General features: G+C 39.5%; 1 protein-coding gene across 1 annotated transcript; it reads right to left on the bottom strand.

Moving 5' to 3' along the window:
- Nucleotides 1-937: 937 nt before the first annotated feature.
- LOC125896257 (cartilage oligomeric matrix protein) lies at nucleotides 938-17,251 on the bottom strand. Its single transcript, XM_049588673.1, has 19 exons — nucleotides 16,947-17,251; nucleotides 11,642-11,715; nucleotides 11,388-11,439; nucleotides 10,842-10,990; nucleotides 10,238-10,375; nucleotides 9,248-9,325; nucleotides 7,976-8,128; nucleotides 7,234-7,338; nucleotides 6,842-6,949; nucleotides 6,594-6,753; nucleotides 5,003-5,121; nucleotides 4,849-4,901; nucleotides 4,543-4,736; nucleotides 4,278-4,456; nucleotides 4,138-4,186; nucleotides 3,291-3,487; nucleotides 2,392-2,564; nucleotides 1,655-1,794; nucleotides 938-1,274 (listed from the first exon to the last, which is right to left on the bottom strand). The coding sequence occupies exons 1-19, from the start codon at nucleotides 17,011-17,013 to the stop codon at nucleotides 1,216-1,218; spliced, it is 2,247 nt and encodes a 748-aa protein (XP_049444630.1). The 5' UTR covers nucleotides 17,014-17,251; the 3' UTR covers nucleotides 938-1,215.
- Nucleotides 17,252-21,674: the final 4,423 nt, after the last annotated feature.

Genomic DNA, 21,674 nt, shown 5'->3' with positions numbered 1-21,674 from the left:
GGGGTACCTACCTCAGAGGTACCACCAGTTCTCTGATCGAGCATTCGTGGGACATGCTGGAACCTCATAGATACCCCTGATCCACAGTGGGGCCTTCTTGGATTGGACTTTACTCTGACCTGTAGGGGCATGGACACAGGACCTCTGGGGTTTTCCTGTGGAGTCTGGCACCGGGCACTGATGGCGGCTCCTTTGGGTCCTGTGAAGTCTGGTACTGCACGTCCCACAGATGCTCGATCAGATTAGGATCTGGGGAATCTGGAAGCAGGGTCACACCTTAAGCTGTTTGTCACGTTCCCTCGGGCCATTCCTGAGCAGATTTTGCTGTGTGTAATGGCATGCTGTTCTGCTGGGGGGGCCACTGCCATCAGGGAGTGTCGTTGCCATGATGGTGTGTACTTGGTCTACTATAGGATTTGGTCGGGTGGAGTGTGTCAGTGGCATCTCCATGAATGCCAGGACCCAAGGTTTCCCAGCGGAACATTGCATCATAACAACACGATTAATATTATGTACTTCATCTGTCAGTAGTTTTAATGTTTTGGCTGATCGGTGTGTACCAGGCTACTAAAAGGGACTGGGCGTTTAATTGGGACTAGGGTTTAATTGAAGTTCTAGGGTATAATATGACAGAGCTTCACCATTAATACGTTTTATGCTTTTCTAGATGTATAAGATGCTTTACATGATAAAAATAGATCGTTTTAAACCTAATTTGCTTCATCAACAATTAAGTTTAGAAGATTACTGTTTTGCACTTAATGCATTTGACATGTTTGCAATTTGAATAACCTCTTAAAGTAAACATTTCCCATTGCTGATATTCTATTATACTAGAATCGGTATTTTCAAATCTCCACAATCTGCTGTGCAGCCACAATAAATGGTTACAGTTGAAATTCATCCAGATATTGCACATGATTTACCAAAATCACAGTAGACAATATTTTGTCACACAATTATTTATGGTTTGACAACAGCTAAACAATTCAAACAATTTGTACAGGTCATGTTATATTTCTGCTCCCCTCTGAAGAGTCTCTACGCCTGTGGAGTTTTCTCTTCTGTCAGGAGTTAAAAACAGTCGATCAGTTTTTACTTTAAAACACATTTGGTGGACTTTTTTTAAATGTTTGCAACGTAATGATTTTATTTCTGATCCCAGTTGTGCTTTGCAAGGTGTTTCCCAGAATTCCCTGGGCCTGTCTGTCATCATCAGGCCACCAGCTGGACCTGCTGGGCTCTGTAGGTGTCAAAGTCCTCAGGAAGAGTGTCTGCGGAGAGGAACAGCATGAGGTGAAATCACTGTTTGGTTTACAGTTTGAGCAGGCCGAGGAAAAATACTCAACATGATGCAGGAGAACTAATTTCGTGGCTGCAGTCAGATCTCTATTTTGGCTGTTTACAGCAAGCTCATACAAGATTTCACACCCAAAGTAATCAAATAGATCAAAATGCTCTTTTGTTTTTCTGAAACACAGGTGAGTAAAATCTACAGGTTTGTTTTCTTCTTCTAACTTAACATCACTGTAAGCTATTTACAACAGAGTGGCCATGGAATAATTTATGGTGTAGTTCATTGAATTGGAAAAAAAAAAAAAGTTAATGCTTCGTTAAGATCTACTTATTTCAGAATTTCAGAAGCATCCCTCACCGTTGCAGCGGTAACGCAGGTTGGCCCAGATGATGTTCTCCTGGGAGAAGCAGAAGACTCCCAGTCGACCTCCTCTCATGGTGGCATCTATGATGACGCCTGTGTCCGCCACCATCTGAGTACCCTCGTAGAAACGAACTCTGCACACCGACAGAGAGCAGGTGACGTCACACAGCAACAGATGGATTCATAATTCAAAGATGTGTTTGTAAAGACAATTTAGAAGCAGCAGGAAGGTTTATTTTTTCACAGTTTCTCGCACCTCTCAGTCTTGGGCTGAAAATGTGAGGAACCAAACTGAATGCAAAGACATGAAACTCATCTCTAAAAGTATTCCCTTAAAGGTTTACTATGCAGGAACTGTCGGTAACTGCCAGCGAAAGTGAAAGCCAACCCCAGATTCATTCTTGCTTGCAATATATGCATGCTATATCTGCATGATTGTTGAGTGGTTTTCTTAGCTTCGTCCTGAATGCATTCTGCCTACAGTCTGACACCTGGTCGCTACCTTTTTAGATAGTTCCAACCTCACCTTCGTGCTGTGCTCAGGAACATCCCGGCAAAATAAGAGCATATTAAAAAGAAAATAAAGTCCAGCCAGAGTCTCTGCAGATAAATATTTTTCCACACACCTTTTGTTGGTCATAAGTGATGATTGAGAGGGATTACTTTTGTATGAGTCTACATATTGTGTTTTCAGAAATTCCTGCATAGCATTCCTTAAACTCAGTCAGTACCTGATGTAGCCGTCGGCGGGTCGGTGTTGAAGGAACCAGCGGTAAGAAGTTTTGTCCTTCCAGCCAACATTGCGAGCATCTTTCCACAGGAGTTTGACCTGGTCGCTTGTGTCGCCGGTGTGCCACAGGGCGTTCCTCAGGTTTTCACCTGGACCCGTGTCCGACTTGACGGCCTTTTTAAAAATCACAAATGACAAGCAGTCTGAGCCTCTGAACTAATCTCTCATGTCCTCAGTAGCAACTCTTTGTGCTATAAAACTAAGCATAATGCTGTACGAAGAACTGAATATTGTCACTGTTAAACACAGTTGCACTGAAGTAGATTATAAGTGAGCCGTTAGCTAACAGGCGCCACTGAGATTTAACCCAAATAGAGGAATTATGTCTTCCTGTACAGCAAATAATGGTACTCAGCATGTATAAACTGTAATTAATAGATTTATTAACGTTTGATAAATAATGTTATAATGCTATCAGTTGGAGTTTATAGGTTGTGAAAAAAAACTTCTCTATTTAGCTAGTTAATTCATGTAAGACTCCCCTCTGGACTTTTAACCACTTAACTTCTGGACAAAATCAATTAAGAAACAGCTTATTAACATTTACAGCTGCAGACTTGACAGGGAATCCTTTGTTACTGATTGATTAACAGTTATAGCTGCAGGTGACTAACTTTTGCAGCACTTCTCCAAAAGGTAGCCGTCTTTTAGAGGGGAGGATTTTTCACAACCTGGCAACCCAAAAAGTTGTTCTTAGTAATGGCTTACAACTTATCTATAATCAGATCATTAATTACTAATTTATTAGTCATAATTAAGCCCTTACAGCTTATTTAAAAATGACGATTTATCGGGAAGTAGCTCAGGTATTTCTTTCTCTGTGTCCGAACAGTAGGCTACCTTCAGCTGGATGCCTGGTTCTGCCACAGCTCTGAACGGGTTCGCCTGCCAGTAGATCTGTTCCACCTGCTTCCACATCACCACGTAGAAACTGGAGCTGTCCTGGTATCCGAATATAAATCCCGCGTAGTCGTCATCCGTGACCGTGTTTACATGAAACGTCCCTTCAAAATCCACGCCGCTGAAAGCTGTGTAGCCTGGTGGTGGTGTTGTAAATAGACATTTTCAGGAATACACATTTGCTTTGTTAATGAACGTTAGATGAAAAGATCAATACCAGCATCGTATCGTTTGATGTTTACAGCAGCTGGTTAGCTTAGCTTAGGCAAGGCAAGGCAAGGCAAGTTTATTTGTAGAGCACAATTCGTACACAAAGCAATTCAAAGTGCTTTACAGAACAAGAAAATGCATTAAAATCACAATACAAAATAAAAACATAAATAATCATTATAAAATGAACTTTAAAAGAGAAGAGTACAGATAAGATCCTTTCAGTCATATGCACAGTGAAATAGAGCTGTTAGCTTAGCATAAAGCCTGGAAACAGCTAGCGAACATGTTCATTTTCAGAACTGGTGGTGCTTTTTGGCAGATTGTGTCACCTGCAGATGACCTGCAGTTGGTTAAAACATTGCTTATACAATGAAAGGGAGCTGTGATCCAAGTATTCTTTAGATTGCAACTGAAGTTTCTCTGTATCCTGTACATGTCCCACTGAGGGTTTATGGGTGTGCACATGACTACTCTAACTAAGTGGTATCGATCATCTTGTATAACTCTTGGCAAAAGCTGCTAGTTCCTCCTAAATCTCGACCTATTCCTTCAAGAACAGATATAATGATCTTACCAACAGCCAGTCCAGGATCACTGTTCATAGTCTGGACAATCTCTCTTCCCTGCACAAACAGACAAGTAGATGTAAGTGAAAACCAAACATGTTCAGCGTTTTGGGACGCACACACAAAACAACAGGACCAAAAACCTGACCTGGTTCAGCACCACCCAGTTGGGGTCGATCTGTGCATCTCCCTCTGGATCTAAAACAACAGTCTGGTACTCCCTGAAGTCGGTGAGGGTGACCTCTGCGTTTTCTGGGCAAACGTCGATGGTGTCGATGATGGTGTCATTGTCGAAATCCTTTTCACAGATGTTACCAACACCGTCACCTGAGAAGATAATTCTAATGACCATCTTAAGAGAAAACCTTCTCTTTATTTGTTATTTACTTGACATAGCTGGAGGCATTACACACCATTAGAGTCCTCTTGCAGAGGGTTGGGGATCAGACGGCAGTTATCTGGACCAGGTGGCAGCAGGTCTGGGATGCCGTCATTGTCGTCATCATCATCACACTCGTCTCCCAAGCCGTCCTTGTCAGTGTCTAGTTGAGAGCTGTTGATGACGGCTGGACAGTTGTCCCGTGAGTCTTGGTGACCGTCTCCATCACTGGACAAGAGAGATTTTTACTGGCACATTCGGATTTTGGTCTGTAGGACACTCCTCACAGAGATAATTCAAAATATATATATGTGATGTGATTGATGAGGTCACACAGTACCTGTCCTTGTTGGTGTCACAAGGGTCTCCAATCAAGTCGTTATCTACATCAGTCTGAGAAAGATTAAATGAGTTATTGTGGCATTAAACTGATAAAAGTCAAAACAAAATGTCAAGCTTTTTGTGCAGATGTCATTGTAAGTGTCATATGTGACCTGCTCAGGGTTTGGAACATAAGGGCAGCTGTCACAGGCGTCTCCCACGTTGTCTCCATCACGATCTTTCTGGTCACGGTTGGGAACCCTTTTGCAGTTATCCAGGTGATTTAGGATTCCTGGAATTAAAGTGGAAACCAGTGAATGTTGAAGTAACTTATATTATGCCCCTAGTAACTCTGGTAAAGCTCAATTTTTGGGGGGTGTATAACCTCAATTTAGCTGTATGTATTTCATGTGTCAAAGAACTTTACAATCATAACTTGCATTACAGGCTTGTCCTATGTTTGTGTTGGCATATATTGGTATGACGAATCAAAATTTGCAGCTTTGAATCTACTGTTCATTATGGAAGCCCATTTCTGCCAGTGGGATGAAGAATAAAAAAGATCCTGTGAGCCACTAAAATGAGAAACTTTCTCAAAATAGTGACCTGGTATATCAAAACAGTTCTTTAATTCTTCAAATTAATGAGTTAGTATCTCAAAAAATGACTGGTGTCTTAAAATAATGACTTAAGTATCTCAATAAAGTGACTTAATATCTCAAAACAGTGACATAGTTTCTCAAAATAATGACTGTGTGTCTCACAGAATGACTTAGTATCTCGAAATGATGACTTGGTATATTAAAATAACGTTTGTATTCCAATAAATTACTTAAGTACTTCAAAACAGTTTCTCAAAATCATCACTTACTATCTCAAAAAATGACTCAGTATCTAAAAGTTACTAAAGTATTTCCAAATTGTCTCAGTATTTCAAAATGGTGACTTATTAACTCAATTAGTTACTTAGGTATCTCCGAACAATGGCTTAGTATTTCAAAATAGTGGCTTGGTGTCTAATGACTTTTTTAATTCAATAAATTACTTAAGTATCTCAAAACAGTGACATCATTTTTGAAATTAAGGACTAAGTATCTTAAAATAATGTCTCAGTGTCTCAAAATTTTGACTCTAGTAACTCAAAAAATAACTTAGTATCTCAAAATAGTGACTTGGTGTCTCAAAGAAGTTACTTAAAATCTCAAAACAGTGATATACTTTCTCAGAAAAAAATGACTTAGTATTTTAAAATGACTTAAATACCTCAAATTAGTTACGTAGTATCTATAGAGTGACTTAGTTTCTCAAAAAATGACTTACCGTCTCATGTATCTCAAAAAGTGACAGTATTTCAAAATAATGACTTATGGCGACTTAAGTGTCTCCAAATAATGACTTAGTGTCTAAAATAATGACATCGTATCTTTAAATAATGGCTTACTATCTCAAAATAGTGACTAAGTATTCCAAAACAGTGACTTAGTATCTTAAAAATAATTAGAAATCTAATTAAAATAATCAGTTAATATCTCAAAATAATGAGATACTTTCTCAAAATGACTTACTTGAAATCTTTAAATAATCTAAAATATTACTAACTCATTATTTTGATAAAGTTTCTCATTATAATGACTTACAGGATCTTTTTTCATCTCATCGGTAGAAATGGCCTTCCATAGTTTAATCATTCTAAACATAAATGCTTAACATATAAATCAATCTGTACTGATGTGACAGTGTGTAACAAATGTGTAGAACACCAACCATCCCCATCAATGTCTTCATCACACTCATCACCGAATTTGTCCACATCTGTGTCTTTTTGGTCGTTGTTTTTGACGGCGCGGCAGTTGTCACAGGCATCGCCAAAGTCGTCCTCATCAATGTTCCTCTGGTCCACGTTAGGCACCAACACGCAGTTATCCTGTAACACAGATGTACGCAGGCTTGTCATTTATTCTCATGTGTTTTAAATCCTTTTCATCCTCTCTCAGTGTGTGTTATGCATGAACCTGCACGTTGGGAATCCCATCCCCATCTGCATCGTCATCACAGGCATCTCCCATTCCGTCGCCGTCGGCATCTTCTTGACCAGAGTTGGGAACAGTGAGACAATTATCCTGAAAAGAATAAACACATAGTATCCTAGTGGACTGATGCTTTAAAGTTAATAATAGTGTTTCCGGTGTCATGGATCAGTGTCTCACACCATGGAGAACATGCCATAACCTCACATACTAGACAAAGGTACAAGTTCTCACCAGGTCTCACAACAATCTATATATGTTACCACAAATGACCTGCAAATATTCTATTCTTTGCAGATGACTTAATTGTGATCATTTATGTTGTTTTTGTGTCACTGATCTTTAAAGACTTCTCACAGAGACTCTTGGAGGCTCACCTTGTTACAGTTCCTCTCAGGACAGGCCAGTTTCTCATCAGGGAAACCATCAATGTCAATGTCCGGCCCGCAGAGGTAGCCATTGCCAGCCCACCCGACTCCGCACTGTGAGGATGGATAATGTTTTATGTACTGTACAGCATGTTGTGTACTGCATATAGCACCAGATGACCCTAAGTGATCAAACAGACCTTTGGATGCACAAAATCTGGCACAAGTACTAAAAGTTATATGTTTCAAAGAGCTGGGTCAAATCTGTTTAGCAGCTTTGTACAAATTGTGCTTATGCTATATTTAAAGTTCTTCCTGACTGTCTCCCTTTGAGGAACTTAGAAATATGTGGGCAGTAAAAGAAGTAGACTTTACTAGATTTTACACAAGTAGTGGATGGTTAAGAGGGAATGGGACCAAAGTGCCGTGATAAATATTCCTATTTTTTTCACATTATGTATTATGATAGAGAATAAAGTTTAAAAGCCAATTTGCTGAAGTTTTTATGTGGCAGTACGCACATCACAAAGTGGGGCCATGATGCGTAAAAACAAACCATCACAACTTCCCATTAAAGAGAGATTTACTCAGCACAGAGATACTAAAGAATCAAAACTTACATAAGTGGATAATGACGATTGTCAAACGCTTAAGTCACTCACTCTTACTTGAGGCTGCTACCATGTGAATCTGCCATTTTTCCTGACAGATATAAACTCAGAACAAGAAGCAGAAACTTTGATTTATTCACCTGACACTCGATGACACCATCTCGATGGACAGTGCACCCAGCGCTAGGGTGGCAGGGGTTGGGTTGGCCATTCCCACAGGCTCTCTCTGGCTTACAGCCTTGCCGCTGATCCCCAATGTAGCCCGTCTTACAGGGACCACACCTGAATGAGCCCTGATGACGGACAGAGGAAACAGACCCATTATTTCAGTGGTAACAGTGAGCATCAGTCTACGTTACCAATTTGGCATTGTTGTGATAGAACTTCCAAAGACTGCAGAAACTTTGCACCATATTGGATTTTACTTGAGTCACTTACTGACTCTGAAGTGTCACAGAATACAGTGACTCATTTTACATTCAAGCTCCAACTTTAATGTTCAGTATAAAAAGCTTATAACAAAAAGATGGAGGTGTAACAAAAAAAAGGCATTTGTGGTTCAAACGTGTGTTTTTGTTTGCTGCAATTGCAAAGCCTGACCGCGGCATAGATGGATGATATGAGTTCATGATGTGTGTCTGCTTGCAATTAGGGTTGCAGCGATATACCGGCAGCATGATATATAAGCTGACAGTTATCATACCATGTACAATTGCTTATCTACGATATTGAAAAAAATGCAACTCAACACTGAATCTCCCCTTTATTTTAGTTATTCTCAACACACATACCTCTATTAACAAAATGGTTTTAAGTTTTATAAAACATTTGTTCAACCAACAATAACTGTTCTATTTTCATGAAACTGATATTAATATAAATTCTGTAATACCACAAAACCAAAATATTTTCTGAGATGATCATCGTACCATGAACACCTCAAACCTTTGCACACCCTACTTGCAATATTTTGCCTTAAAATTGATTGATGAATTTGACACTGATTGTGCAAGACTTTATTTTACCCATCGCACAGTGTGACATGCAATTAACCTGCAAGTTACCTGCAAAGCTTAAAGGAGCCATAAAAATACTGTGGTCAGAAGTGACAATGGTAAATGCTAAAATGTGGTATAACAGTAGCAAAGTACAGAAGAGTCACAGGATCAGTAGTGTCAGTTATTCAGAAATACAGTTATATACTGTAAATCTAAAGTTTGGTAGTATTGGCCAGCATAAGATTCTGGTCATATCAGACCAAGGAAAGTAGTAACAAGTGGTAATGGTGCATTTATCTGCTTACGAACACAACAAGAGGACTATTGTGTTATTCCTTGTTTTAAAAGTTACACGGTCTTACTTTAAATTGTGTTTTTGTTGATTTATTGTAATTTCATAGTGTGAATACTCACAGGGGTGTTCATACAGATGGAGTTCTCCACACAGCCTCCGTTGTTGAGGCCTTCACACTCATTGATATCTCTGCACACCTGGACAGGAAAAACAGACAGAAAAAAAATCCAGTAACTGCAGTAAGTTTCCACATCAAGGCTGGAATAAGAGGCAGGGATTAGAAATGAGGTGCAGCAGAGTGAAAACAGCTCTGTGTTGAGGACGAAGGTGGTGCTGAAACAGACCAGTGCACCCTGTGTGACACACTGTATGTACAGGAGAGAGTGAGGAGGTGTTGATGATGAAGTTAGAAAGGTGCTGCTGAGAAGCAAAGACAAACATGTGGAGGTGCAGAGGGAAGAGTTTCTCCTTCCGAAAGTTTTAACAAAAAATATAACAATATATAAAATAATAGTACGTAAATTAATTCAGCATCTTGATACTTTATACTTTGATTAGTTTTTTTAACATTTAATTACATGTTGCATAGCAAGCACTGTAGGTAACTGAACATTAAGTAATCTATATTAATCTTCAGGGTAAATCAATTGATCTTGGATGGCACTAAAATATCAATATAATAATGTTGTTACTGTTATTAAAATGTGTTATACAATATTAGTAATAGCCATGGACGGAGGGGCAAACCAAAAATATGTGAGAAAAGGGGCCAGTGAAAGCCTCTTATATTGACACATTCTGCAATGACAACGATTTTTGCCTCACACACTGATGGAACAGCCATCTGGAGCAATTTGGGGTTTGGTATCTTCCCCAAGGATACTTCTACATGCGGACTGGAGGAGCTGGGGATTGAACCGCCAGTCTTCTGATTAGTGGATTACCCGCTCTACCTCAGAGTTATGCCCAGGTAGTATATGTGTTCCAAAGTACATCAGAAGCCTTTTGTTTTCTTCTTTTGCTGTAGTATTGATACTAACGGAGGTACTACTTTAAAGGAGCTAATCAGCGCACATTTCTATGTGTGTATATTTACAGATGATGCTGACCTGTTTGTTGGCAGCGGCATAGGCGAGGCCAACGCCTTGGACCTGGGGGCCGGTGTATCCAGCAGGACAGGCACCGCAGCGGAAACCAGGGGAGGTGTTAATGCAGCGCACTCCCATGTGACACGGCATCACAGTACACTGCGGACAACAAAGACAGAAACACAAACAAGATGCTCATCAAGAATCCAAATCTGAGTTTTGTCAGATGTTTACATTCAAATGTGTTTTGAGGTTTAGGTCAATATGACAGGGCCGTTCATGACAATCTAATGATATTAAAGATTCACACAGGTGTTTTCACTTATTCAGGCTGATTAGACCACAGGTTCAAGCTGGGTGGAGCTATGCTGGTAATTATGTGAGGTCACTAAGCAGGTGCAACAAACCTAGAAGTCTAATCAGGCCTGAAGTGATAACCCCTGTGTAGGTGGACCATTATAGCTATATTTTAATTTAAAGCATTAAAAGCAGATGCCAGAGAAGAGCTGAAGAGAGAGAAGCAAACACTTTTTAAAAATCCCTCAACCTGAAAACAAATAATTTTACCATCATATCAACATATCATATTATGTTGTGATCTACTGTATCGTATATCTCTGTGTACCTCGTCCACATCAGTACAGTGGGTACCGTTACCCTCCATGCCCTCTGGACAGGGTCCGCACTTTATTCCCTGAGGCGTCTCCTTACACTTCACCCCTGGGTGGCAGGGGTTGGGCACACAGGAGGGACGAGGCTGCATTCCTCCCATCCCTGAAAAGAGAGAAGGTTTGTATCATCTAATCCACTTTGTTCTGATGGATTCTGTAGTATAACAGCTTTGTATGATGATAGAAATATCTCATTAACATATAGAAATATTGTTTCATTGTTTCTCTGTATTATTCTTTTATACGGATTTCCTATGCAGGTCTGAAAGTCTGAAAGTTCTTGAAATTTTCTGCAACAATTCAAAACACTGTTGAAAAGGTAAGAACAATAGCTGTCATTGTTAATATAAAATCACCTGTTTAACAACCAAAACTTAAAATTCAGTTGTAAAATGTAGCTGTTAGGAAAACACTGAATCTTAAAATAGGAATGTTTGTATTGTGTACACAATCGTGAAGTAAAGTACTCATAAGAGTTTTTGTCTAGTTGGTCAACTCACCACAGGCTTCACACTCCATCACTGTGTTCTTCAGGAATACTATCTCTTTAATCTGGAAGATACAATCAAATGTTTGTATGAAGCATGGAGCCCATCAAGCTGAACCTAATCAACTGTCCAGTTTTACTTAATGGGCGGCTGCTTTACCAGCTTACTAGCAGCCCTGTCAGTGTGAACACAGACACTTACACAAGATGTGGATCATCAGCATTATGAACAGATACATATTGACTTAATTCTTGCTGTGTGTTTACCTGCTGTTTCAGAAGCTCTTTAATCTCAGCCAGTGCAAGGTTTGTCATTTTAATCTGACTGATAATTTCTCCATCTGAAAATAAAAATAAAATCATTACTCCCATTTCAAGAGATGCATAACACAACCGCAGCTATTATAACCAGCTAACTTACCCAGCTAATGAACCAGTCCACACTATGTTTAACCACAGACTCTAAGACAGTTTAAAATTTTAAAACCCATTACATTACGTCAGTCTTACTTTTATTTTTCTTTGCCATTCAAAATTATATGGTTATTCTACATACACAAAACTTTTTAGTTAAATCAATAATTTCCTGTTTTCTTTTGTAGTTTTTGTCATATACAGATATGTAATGATGAACGCTGGTTAATATGTGTATTGATGTTGTCTGATATCAGGTCTCTGTTTAATAATGTAAAGAGACGATATGATTTTCAGCAACTAGTTTAAGAGCAAAATCTCTCAGGACTGACAAGCTGGGCACATCTGCAAATGGATATAAGGTGAATATAAAGAGGGCAGTAAGACACACTGTTGGTGAAATATATATATATATATAAACTCCGTCTGTGTGCTTCATGACTAGTAACTAGGGCACACTATGGCCCATCATAATGAGTACATTTAATATCATGAAACTACTTTTGATACTTAACTACAGTAAATAGCAAATACTTTAAGACTTTAACTTAAGTAATATTCTAATAGGTGATAAGTATTTCAAATGAAGACTAAATTAAAAGAAGCAATTCAGACCCCTTGTGTGTAGTGCATCTGCTTATTTACTATCATTCTAAGGTGACTTAAACTTCTGCCAAAGTCATTCTCTGGTAAGACATTTGCACTTTTACTCAAGTGTGGTTTTCAGAGTCCATCAACTACCAACAATAGAGGACATACAGTATTTATTTCCATACTTTGGTTTTCCACTGTCTGTCATTTCCATTACTGGGGATAGCAACTGCAATAAACTTACAGTGATATTCTTCGGTAACTGGGGATGGCTACCAATAGCTACCAGGAAACAGCACTAGCAATGATTGACTCATTTCCTGTTCTGTAAATCAAGCCTTAATTTTCCCAGGAGATCAAACCCCAGTGGCAGACAGATTGTATAGTGAAAGTGAGGCTTACTGGGAACCAATCTAAACGCTGATGGTGTCATTACTCCATAGCCATTACACTGTGCATTCAGGATAATATCATATCAAAATTGTGCAGACTCTGATGTGTGTGCAGATGCATGCCTGCAAAGATAACACATCAAACGATCAAACGGCAAAACAAACTAAAATAGTGTTCACACATCACCTCATCAGTCTCCCTGTTGGCTGAACATGTGAGACCAGAGGCTCACTCAGAAAATATGGACATGTGTGTGTGTGGGGGAACTACACATGTCCTCCTGTAAGACATGATCCACTGCCTGTCGAATACCAGAGTCTACTGTAATACCTGACGTTCCTCAGCCACCGCAGGCCCGGTTTGTATCCACCTCCCACGCATTCACTGGAGTCAGAGATGTTTTGATGGTAGCTGCAGAATTGATTTTCCAGATATGGAATGATACAAGATTTTCTGGAAGAGACATTTTTGTGTGCTACCAGGAACTAAACTCTGCGGGTGACTCTGTGTTTCTACAGTGGAACAGAGTAAGTTTTGATCTGGATTTTTGACGCAGATTGTCTTCTTTCAAACATCTATCAAATGTCCAACGACACAAAAATGCTATAAAGACTGTCTATGAAACAAGACTATGTAATGTTTGAAAGAAGAAATAAAACATTCCTCCTGAATGATAAAATACATTCAGAGGTTTTGCTACTACAGCCTCACTTGGTCAGGTATGACCTCTGGGTTATGGAGGCTCATGTTTGCTAACTAAATTGTTGTGTAGCTGATATTACCAAGTTGAGTCAGTTGGTCTTCTCTAATTCAAAGTTTTATTCTAAATGTATAAAAAGCCACTGATGAAAGAGAATCTCGGAAAATGAAGAGACGTTCCACTTGAGAGCGGCCTCAATGATTCCCACAGTGGAATAAAAAAGGTAGTGCAAGGACACTACTTTCTGCTACCAATGTCTTATATTTAACAGATGTGAAAATGAGCATTGTGCAACTCTACAATTGTAAGATGATGATGATGATGATGATGATGATTCATAAGTGTCTGAAATGTCCAGTTATTGCTCACTAAAGAGGAAACTGAATGTGTGTGTGTATACAGAGTAGCCACTGAACAAGGAAGTGGTTCATCAGACACAGCTTGTGGCGTTGTCTATCTTGTAACTGCAGCTTGTGACGATTACACTGTCTAACTTTTTTTTTTTTTTTTTTAAATGACCTAAAGCAGGGGTGTCAAACATATGGCCCAGGGGCCAGATTCGGCCCACCAAAGACTTTGCACACCTGATGTGAATCTAATGAATGATGAATCTGTGTCAGACTTTTATCTTAAAACAATATAAGTGGGACCCTGCTGCTGAGGCACTGACAGAACTTCAGATTGTAAACAGATTGTTTGTAAGACAGGGGATGACTTCACCATCTTCTTCAACAACTTCACTTTAGTGGAAAATGATTTTTAAAAATACACATGTAATGACTGTGAGTAGTAGACTGACTGAATGTGGAAAAAAATGAGACATACTGATGAGTTTACACACGATTTTTGAGGATATTGCAGGCTGTTTGGTAAATGGTAAATTTATAGGTTATTATCTAATGGTTTAACTGGTCTGGCCCACTTGAGATGAAACTGGGCTGTATGTGGCCCCTGAACTAAAATGAGTTCGACACCCCTGAACTAAAGGCACATTTGCATCAAGAGTAGTTTACCTGACTCTTCATTTGGGTCTTTTATCCAGGAGAAAATTATTCCATTTGAATCCTAGTGGCATCAAATAGCAACACTGAAAATATTTTACTCAAATAATATGAGTGTTTGCTGGCATAAAGACTTTAAAACTGCAATAACTGATTTTTTTTTTTTTTTTGCCACCAGGGGGCAGCAAAAAGAAGTTGCAAGCACTTCATTGGCATATTACCACATGGTCTGCGCCAACTCCAGAGGAGGTTAAAAAAAAAGGGGACACAGTCATATCACGTCATATCATTGAAGTGCAATACATGCACAACGAAATCTGGTAAGGTTCAATAGTTGTTGTCACACTAACAACACACAAAAATTAAGATATGGGTAAGAATTACAATTGTGCAATTATTGCAAAGACCATGAGCAAATGTTTTCTGTATTAAAAAGTTCTATTTTATATCGGCCTGGTTGAGCATAACCAAAACGTGCACCAAAGAAGGCTTGGAAGAGCGTACCTAAGAGCACCTGAGCGGACACCATCTCTTTATTTGTAGCGCTGTCTGTTGTAACCCTCCAACATCGTAACTCCACTTACATTGCACGTGTCATACCCATAGACTGTGAAAATAATGATTTTAGCTACCTTCACCGACGTTTGTGGACAACTGTTTTGAAGCCTCAAGTTTGGCTTTTTCGGTAGTCACCATCTTTGTTTTTTGGCCAGAAGTGACCATATTTGGGCGAGATGCTGGAGCTGTGGAGGAACGAGGGGTGGAGCTGACTGCGAAGCCGAGTACACTATTGGCAGACTGCCTGTCACTCGCAGTGGCCCGCTGTTTAATAAAATGTGAACAGGCGAGTTTGAAAAAAATTCACTGCCTGTACAGTTGTCATGGAAACTAGCTATAGAGACCAAAACCATTTTGTGTGCCTGCCAGGCTGTAAAAATGTTTTTTGTCTGCTAAGTTGGGTATTTTATCATATGGGGTCTATGGGGATTGACTGCCTCCTAGAGTCAGCCTCAAGAACTGCAGTTTATGGCACTTCTGTGTTGGCTTAATGTTTTTTATAGCCCCAGTTTGGATGCTTGGTCATAGCTACCCCTTAGCTCCTGGGGTCAAAGACAGTGTCCCGACCTTTGTTTAAACAACTCCTGAGGGAACTATCTGTCTCTTTAGCTCCTAAATTTCTCAATATGTTCACCATTTGTTAACTGTGTCTGTCTGCTGTTTGGGGCTGGCAGGTGGTGTACAGCAGGGGTTTTTTTTAAACAAAAAAACCTTTATCTCTAAAAACGACGCGATTGGCGAGAGTGAAGTTAAACAGCAGAACAATGAGCTCAAACTCACTGTAAAGCTCCATGCAGTCCAAGCTGCAGATTCAGATGATAAATCTATGCAGGTACATGGGACCCCTTTCACCATCACACTGTTTTCACATTTTTTTTAATACATTGATTAAGTGCTCTAACTTTTTCACTTCTTTTTTTAAAATATAATTTTTAGGGCATTTTTTGCCTTTAATCGCCAGGACAGTGAAGCATGAAGGGGGGAGAGAGAGAGAGAGGAAGAGACATGCAGCAAAGGGCCACAGGCTGGACTTGAGCCCGGGCTGTTGCAGCAACAGCCTTGTACATGAGGCGCCTGCTCTACCACTAAGCCACCGACACCCCACTTTTTCACTTCATTTGCAAGGATAAGTAAAAGTCACAGATTCTCTGTTGGACAGATTCATTCAGTTTCTCTCATAGCAGGATGGCATGCTCAGGTGTGGTGAGATCCTGAAGCAAAATGTTGCTTGTGTTTACCTAAAGACCCCCACACCCCCCACCACTCCTTCCCCCAAAGGAGTCGTACGAGGGCAGAGACCTCCAGAGCATCAAGCAGAGGAAAACGTGGTATTTCCATTAGCAGCAACTCTGTTTACTGAATGGATTCCACAGCAGACAGAAAAGATACTGGAGATAAATCACTTCTCGCTGCTAATAGAAAGGTAAATGAGAGTGTTTTGTTTTTCTACAGCTGAAAGCTCTCAGTGATTGTTTTTCCTCATTGTGTACTCAGAACAGCTTTGCACGGAAATTGAAAACTCCTCTGAGCTTTTCTGAATCCTCCACAAGTCTAATACTTATTTACATTGTGAGATACTGAAGAAAAAAGCAGGGACATTAAAATAATAAATCCTAATTTAAGTTTCAAACCTCTGTAACATTATTTTACCATCCAGTCTTTACAATTTGCGCTTGATGTTTCTCTGTTTTTATGAGTTCTCTGCACTGGTTTGGATAATGGTAGTCAGTTTGCATGCATACAGCTGCAATTACAATTTCTCATAGCTCATATAAATTCATGTAAATAGTGCCAGTGTGCAACTCTCACTAATTTATCAATGCTTGCTCCCCAAGGGATCAATTAGATTATTGTTGCTGACCTTCACAGCCCAAAGTAAAAATAATGACCACAAAATACAAGCAGTGTTTCTCACCTCTCTGTCCTGCTGCAGCGTGTCCTCCCATGCAGAGCGCACAGCTCAGCACCAGAAACCACAGCATGGTTTAATCTGTGTTCGCAGATGCTTCTGCTCAGGTACAGCTTCTTCTGTCTCCTCTGCCTTCGGACTCAGTGCTTCTCCTGCAAACCTGGGTCCCAGCAGTCGTTTTTTATACCCCCCCTCTAACTCCCCTCCCAGGCTCACATCCCCAACCTTTCCCCTGAAACTCCTCCGTAAACCACGATTTGGGGGAGTCCAAGTAGTGGGAACAGGGGTTTGATTGCACAACACATTACACCCCCACATGTAGTAATACTGTTCATGCATCAGAGTGGGGAAACTGTGCATGGGCCCTAAACACCATAAAGACACTATGGTTTGTAGAGGAAATAAGGCTGTCTGAGTTAGAGTGTTTGTTTAGGTCTCTCCTAAAAATGTACTTTATTGGCTAGTATATGCTGATTTTATGGATTTTAATTCTTGGTTATTATCTTGGTTTTAGTTTTAGCCGTTTTCTTGGTGACATTTTGGTTTGTTTCATTCTCCTTTTGTTTTAAATGTGTTTCATTTTCTTGTAAAGCACTTCAGAACTGTGTTTTGAAAGCTGCTATATGAATAAAGTTTATAATTATTACTTTAATTGTTGGCTGGATCGTTGGTTGGCGTTCAAATTACAAACCTTCATATCTGACAAAATAGAGTTTCCATTCTTTTAGTCCATTAGTTGTTTTTTGGCCTCCTGGATTGTTGGTTATTTGATCATTTAAAACATGAAACTACAACTTATGGTAGCATTTTGACACTTGATGTCTGATTTTAATGGATTTTCTGTCTGTAAAAGTAAACAAATTTTTTTCATCTTCATCTTCATATCTCACCTGCAGGAGAATTTATGTGCCACACTGGAAACGATAATGCTTTCTAGACCAGTTCAAGCTGTATTTTTTTTAATTAACCACTCATTATTTGCTTTAGTATGTTACCAATTATATGATTTATCCATGAACTGTGTAACCATGTGATAAGCTTTGTGTCTGACATGTTGCATTACACACTTAATCAGCAGTGACACTGAAACAGTTTTTACATAAAATCAGTAAACAGGCTTCAGATCCAGTCCACATTTTACAACAAACCTGTGTTTACAGGCTCATGATTACAAATGCATTAGAATTTTTCTGTGTGTGTGTGTGTGTGTGTGTGTCAGTGATGGGATCAGCAGATGCCGGTAACATTCCTCGCAGTAAAGCTTTTTGAGGTTTTGGGTCCAGATCTCTTTGATAAGCTCTCACCACCTCCTCTCTCCCTGCGTCCCTGCCTGCATCGCTCGCTGCCTTGCCCAAAGGAGCAGGGAAGTCTCAGTCTGGGGGGCCTCCGCTGGAAAAACAAACACAGCAGCTCGTTTCTGTCATCATACTGGAGACCTGGACTCTTTGCTCTGAAGTGGAAGAAAATAGACACCTCTGAGATCTTTCCTCAGGTCTTTAAACTGTTATCAGCAGGAAATGAACATCTGTAGGAAGAGTCAGTAAATTAGTTTCATCTTAATGTGTTTTATCAAAAGATGAAATGAGACATTAATGAATTGAAATCCTTCAAAATAGTTTAGATGTTGTTAAAATCTTATTTCAAACCGTAAAACAGTATCATACATAATCAAAATTAAATATTCTCTCTTTCTTGGATCATTTTAATCCACATATCATGGATCTTTGGACACTTAGAGATCTCCGCTAGAATTTACAATCAAATTCTTTTAATTTGAACAATGTTTGGCTGCACTGAGTTTGAACTGGCTAACCCAAGTCTGGTCAGGTCTCAGGCAGTAATGGTGCATAATGTGAGAAAAAAGTTGTATAAAGCCTTTTGTGGCTCCAAAGGGAGGCAAAATCTGATGCTTTGACTGAAATGATGTCACTTGAGTCAGCATTGACTGGTGTCGAAGTCTACAAGTTTGAAAATTAAGTAATAAAAAGTCTGCGTGGAGTTTGCATGTTATCCTCGTGTAGGTGTGGGTTTTCTCCAGGTACTCCGGCTTCCTCCCACAGTCCAAAGACATGCAGGTTAATTGGTGACTCTAAATTGCACATAGGTGTGAATGTGAGTGTGAATGGTTGTCTGTCTCTATGTGTCAGCCCTGTGATAGTCTGGTGACCTGTCCAGGGTGTACCCTGCCTCACGCCCAACGTCAGCTGGGATAGGCTCCAGCCCCCCCGCGACCCCTGTCATGATAAACAGTTAGAGAAAATGAATGAATGTTCTCCAGCTGTCTTTATCATTCTGAAACCATAACACAACAAATGTTGGGGGTGATTAATTTTCACTCCTGTCATTTAAAAAGAGGCAAAAACTGTTTGATGTTACTATTTTGTCAGAAACAGAATTACTTACAGAGAAGCAGCAGAACTTGTGTCGTGTTGTTAAGCTCCTAGGTCATGTTTCTCATAATTTAGATCAATGTCTTATTTTATTTTGGTACTCAGCCAATGTCCAATTACCTCTGCCTCCCTTGTGTATTTAGTCTGGGTGCCCTGCTCCCTGTGCCAGTTCGGCTTTGTAACTTTGTGTCAAGTGCTCCAGCAATTTTCCTAGTGTTAGCATTCCTGGTAATTTGGATCCTCACTCATGGTTTTTGTCCTTGCGTTTTCTCTAGTCCTTCCTGCATTGTTTGCCTGCCTGTGTACTGAACCTTTTGTGAAACTAAAGACTTTTGATTTTTCAACTTAACTGTTTCTGAGTTGTGTACTTGAATCCACATCTCTCTATACCAGTCTTGTTAACGTTTTGCTCAATTTATTTTCCGATTAGTCACACAGACGGAGGAGAAATGATACACAGTTGAAGGTGATTTAAAAACCGAGAAGATTTGTGGCTTTTAAGAAAACATTTGGGGCTGGAGCCCTAGATGCCGCCCCCTGCTCCAACACTGCTGCTTGAGGCTAGTGGCTCAAGGCTACATTAGCCTCTACTAGCATAACATACCTGGATCTCCAACCAAGTTGCATTGTGGGTGATGCAGGCACCATGTTTTGACAAGGAAGACAAATGTGTGGAACAAAAAACATGATATCTTTGGTTCTGCTGCATCTACACTTTAATTATCCATCATGAATCTGACAATGTTACAGGAGCGCAATGCTAAACCAGTGAGTACTCTTTTACGTGTTGAGCAACAGTTTAAAACAACACCTTGCTGTGTTGCTGCCGCGTGTATTACACCTAAAGTGAATAATGCAAACTAGTTTTTGTAACTGCATCCTTTTTTCTGCATCTTTTAACGTGAGATGCAAACTTATTATTTATTGTCTTCTGCATTTTTTGACAGAAATAATCCAGTTTTATTGTGAATATCAATAAAGTTTCATATCAATACTTAAAATCACAAACACAGTCAACCAAAGAGGACAAAGTATGTGAGCTCCAACAGTGCAACAAACATGACCTAAAAATGCAGCGTACAGATCATGTACCTCTGATCTTCTCTGCTGCTGTGAGGAATGTTAAGGTCAAAGGTCGAGTGTAACAACCTCCTGCTAAGTTCATTAGTGATGCTTTATTGCTTGTGCGACAAGAGGTTTGTCAGCGAGGCAGGGGGTGCCCAGGTTTCTCAGGACGTGACCTCGGGTTGACCTCAGCCCTTTCCTGTCACCTCCCAACAGCCTCAGAGTTACATAACACAGAGTTTATGTAGACAAACTGCCAAATGACTCCTGGACCAGCATTGGTCTTAAACGTATCTTAAATGGTGGCATTATTTTAACAGAAAAAGTACATTGCAGTAGATACTCCGAAGTGTTAGAAACTGGTTTCAGCTTCAGAATAATTTGAGAGAGCTCCCGCGTGAGAGTTATATGACCCAGTTAAGAGGAGTCACAAGCAGATGGCTGCAACACAGCACAGAGACAGAGCTTCACACTACGTAACAAGTAGGTCACTCAGTGTCTGAGTCGGATATTTGGTGAATTTGAAAGACGTAGTATACATAAATTTGCCCATGTACTATAATTAAGTTTTGGGTTACTTAATGTGAGTACTTTATACTTTTACTTCATTACATTTATCTGACAGCTGTAGTTACTGGTTATTTTGCAGATTATTTTCACAAAAGATATGATAAACTTCTAAAACAAGATACACTCCTGAAACCTGAAGAAATATCTGCCAGCGTAAGAGTATTTCAACCTTTTTTCAATGTAAATACAATTTAAGTGCAGTGCCAAGACTTACTCTTTCCCGTTTCAATACATAGACACTCGTTTCTAGATTAAAAAATAAGCAAGTTGATTTAAATTACAAATTTGGTCAAAATATTTTGTCTTCACTGCAAAATAAGGTTTATAGGACTCAATTATAGACAGAAATGTTTTCATGAGATTGAGGTTTTCACAGATTAAACAGCCCCAGCTCTGTATAAAGTAGTTATATTCACACCCCTAGTATTAACTTTTAGAGTTAATGTTTCAGTTTTAGGTCCACTCCTGTGCCTTACGTTTGGGAAAAAGAGAAACATGTGCAAATATTTTATTAGACATTTTAAACATTCCAGCCCTTAAACATTTCACTGAAGCTAGCTGAAGGTCAGAATGTGTTGGAGCATCCTTTGTAGAAGTCACTGAAAACCCCCTCAAAAAACCCATACTTTTTTTCTGCAGGTAAGGCTCATTTATACTCCCTTTACACACAAAAACAGATCAGCTCATTTCAAATGTGGCCTTCATGCCT

The sequence above is a fragment of the Epinephelus fuscoguttatus genome, linkage group LG10, assembly GCF_011397635.1.
Source record: "Epinephelus fuscoguttatus linkage group LG10, E.fuscoguttatus.final_Chr_v1".
Classification (NCBI taxonomy): domain Eukaryota; kingdom Metazoa; phylum Chordata; class Actinopteri; order Perciformes; family Serranidae; genus Epinephelus; species Epinephelus fuscoguttatus.
The sequence above is the reverse complement of the archived record's forward strand: the minus strand, read 5'-3'. Positions and strand labels throughout refer to the sequence as shown.

Excerpts from the sequence above, each read along its gene's own strand:
- LOC125896257 (XM_049588673.1), bottom strand. The coding sequence starts at position 17,013 with ATGCTGTGGTTTCTGGTGCTGAGCTGTGCGCTCTGCATGGGAGGACAC. Across the intron at positions 11,440-11,641 it reads AAGAGCTTCTGAAACAGCAG|ATTAAAGAGATAGTATTCCT; the intron begins GTAAACACACAG and ends TGTATCTTCCAG. Across the intron at positions 5,122-6,593 it reads TGAAGACATTGATGGGGATG|GAATCCTAAATCACCTGGAT; the intron begins GTTGGTGTTCTA and ends CTTTAATTCCAG.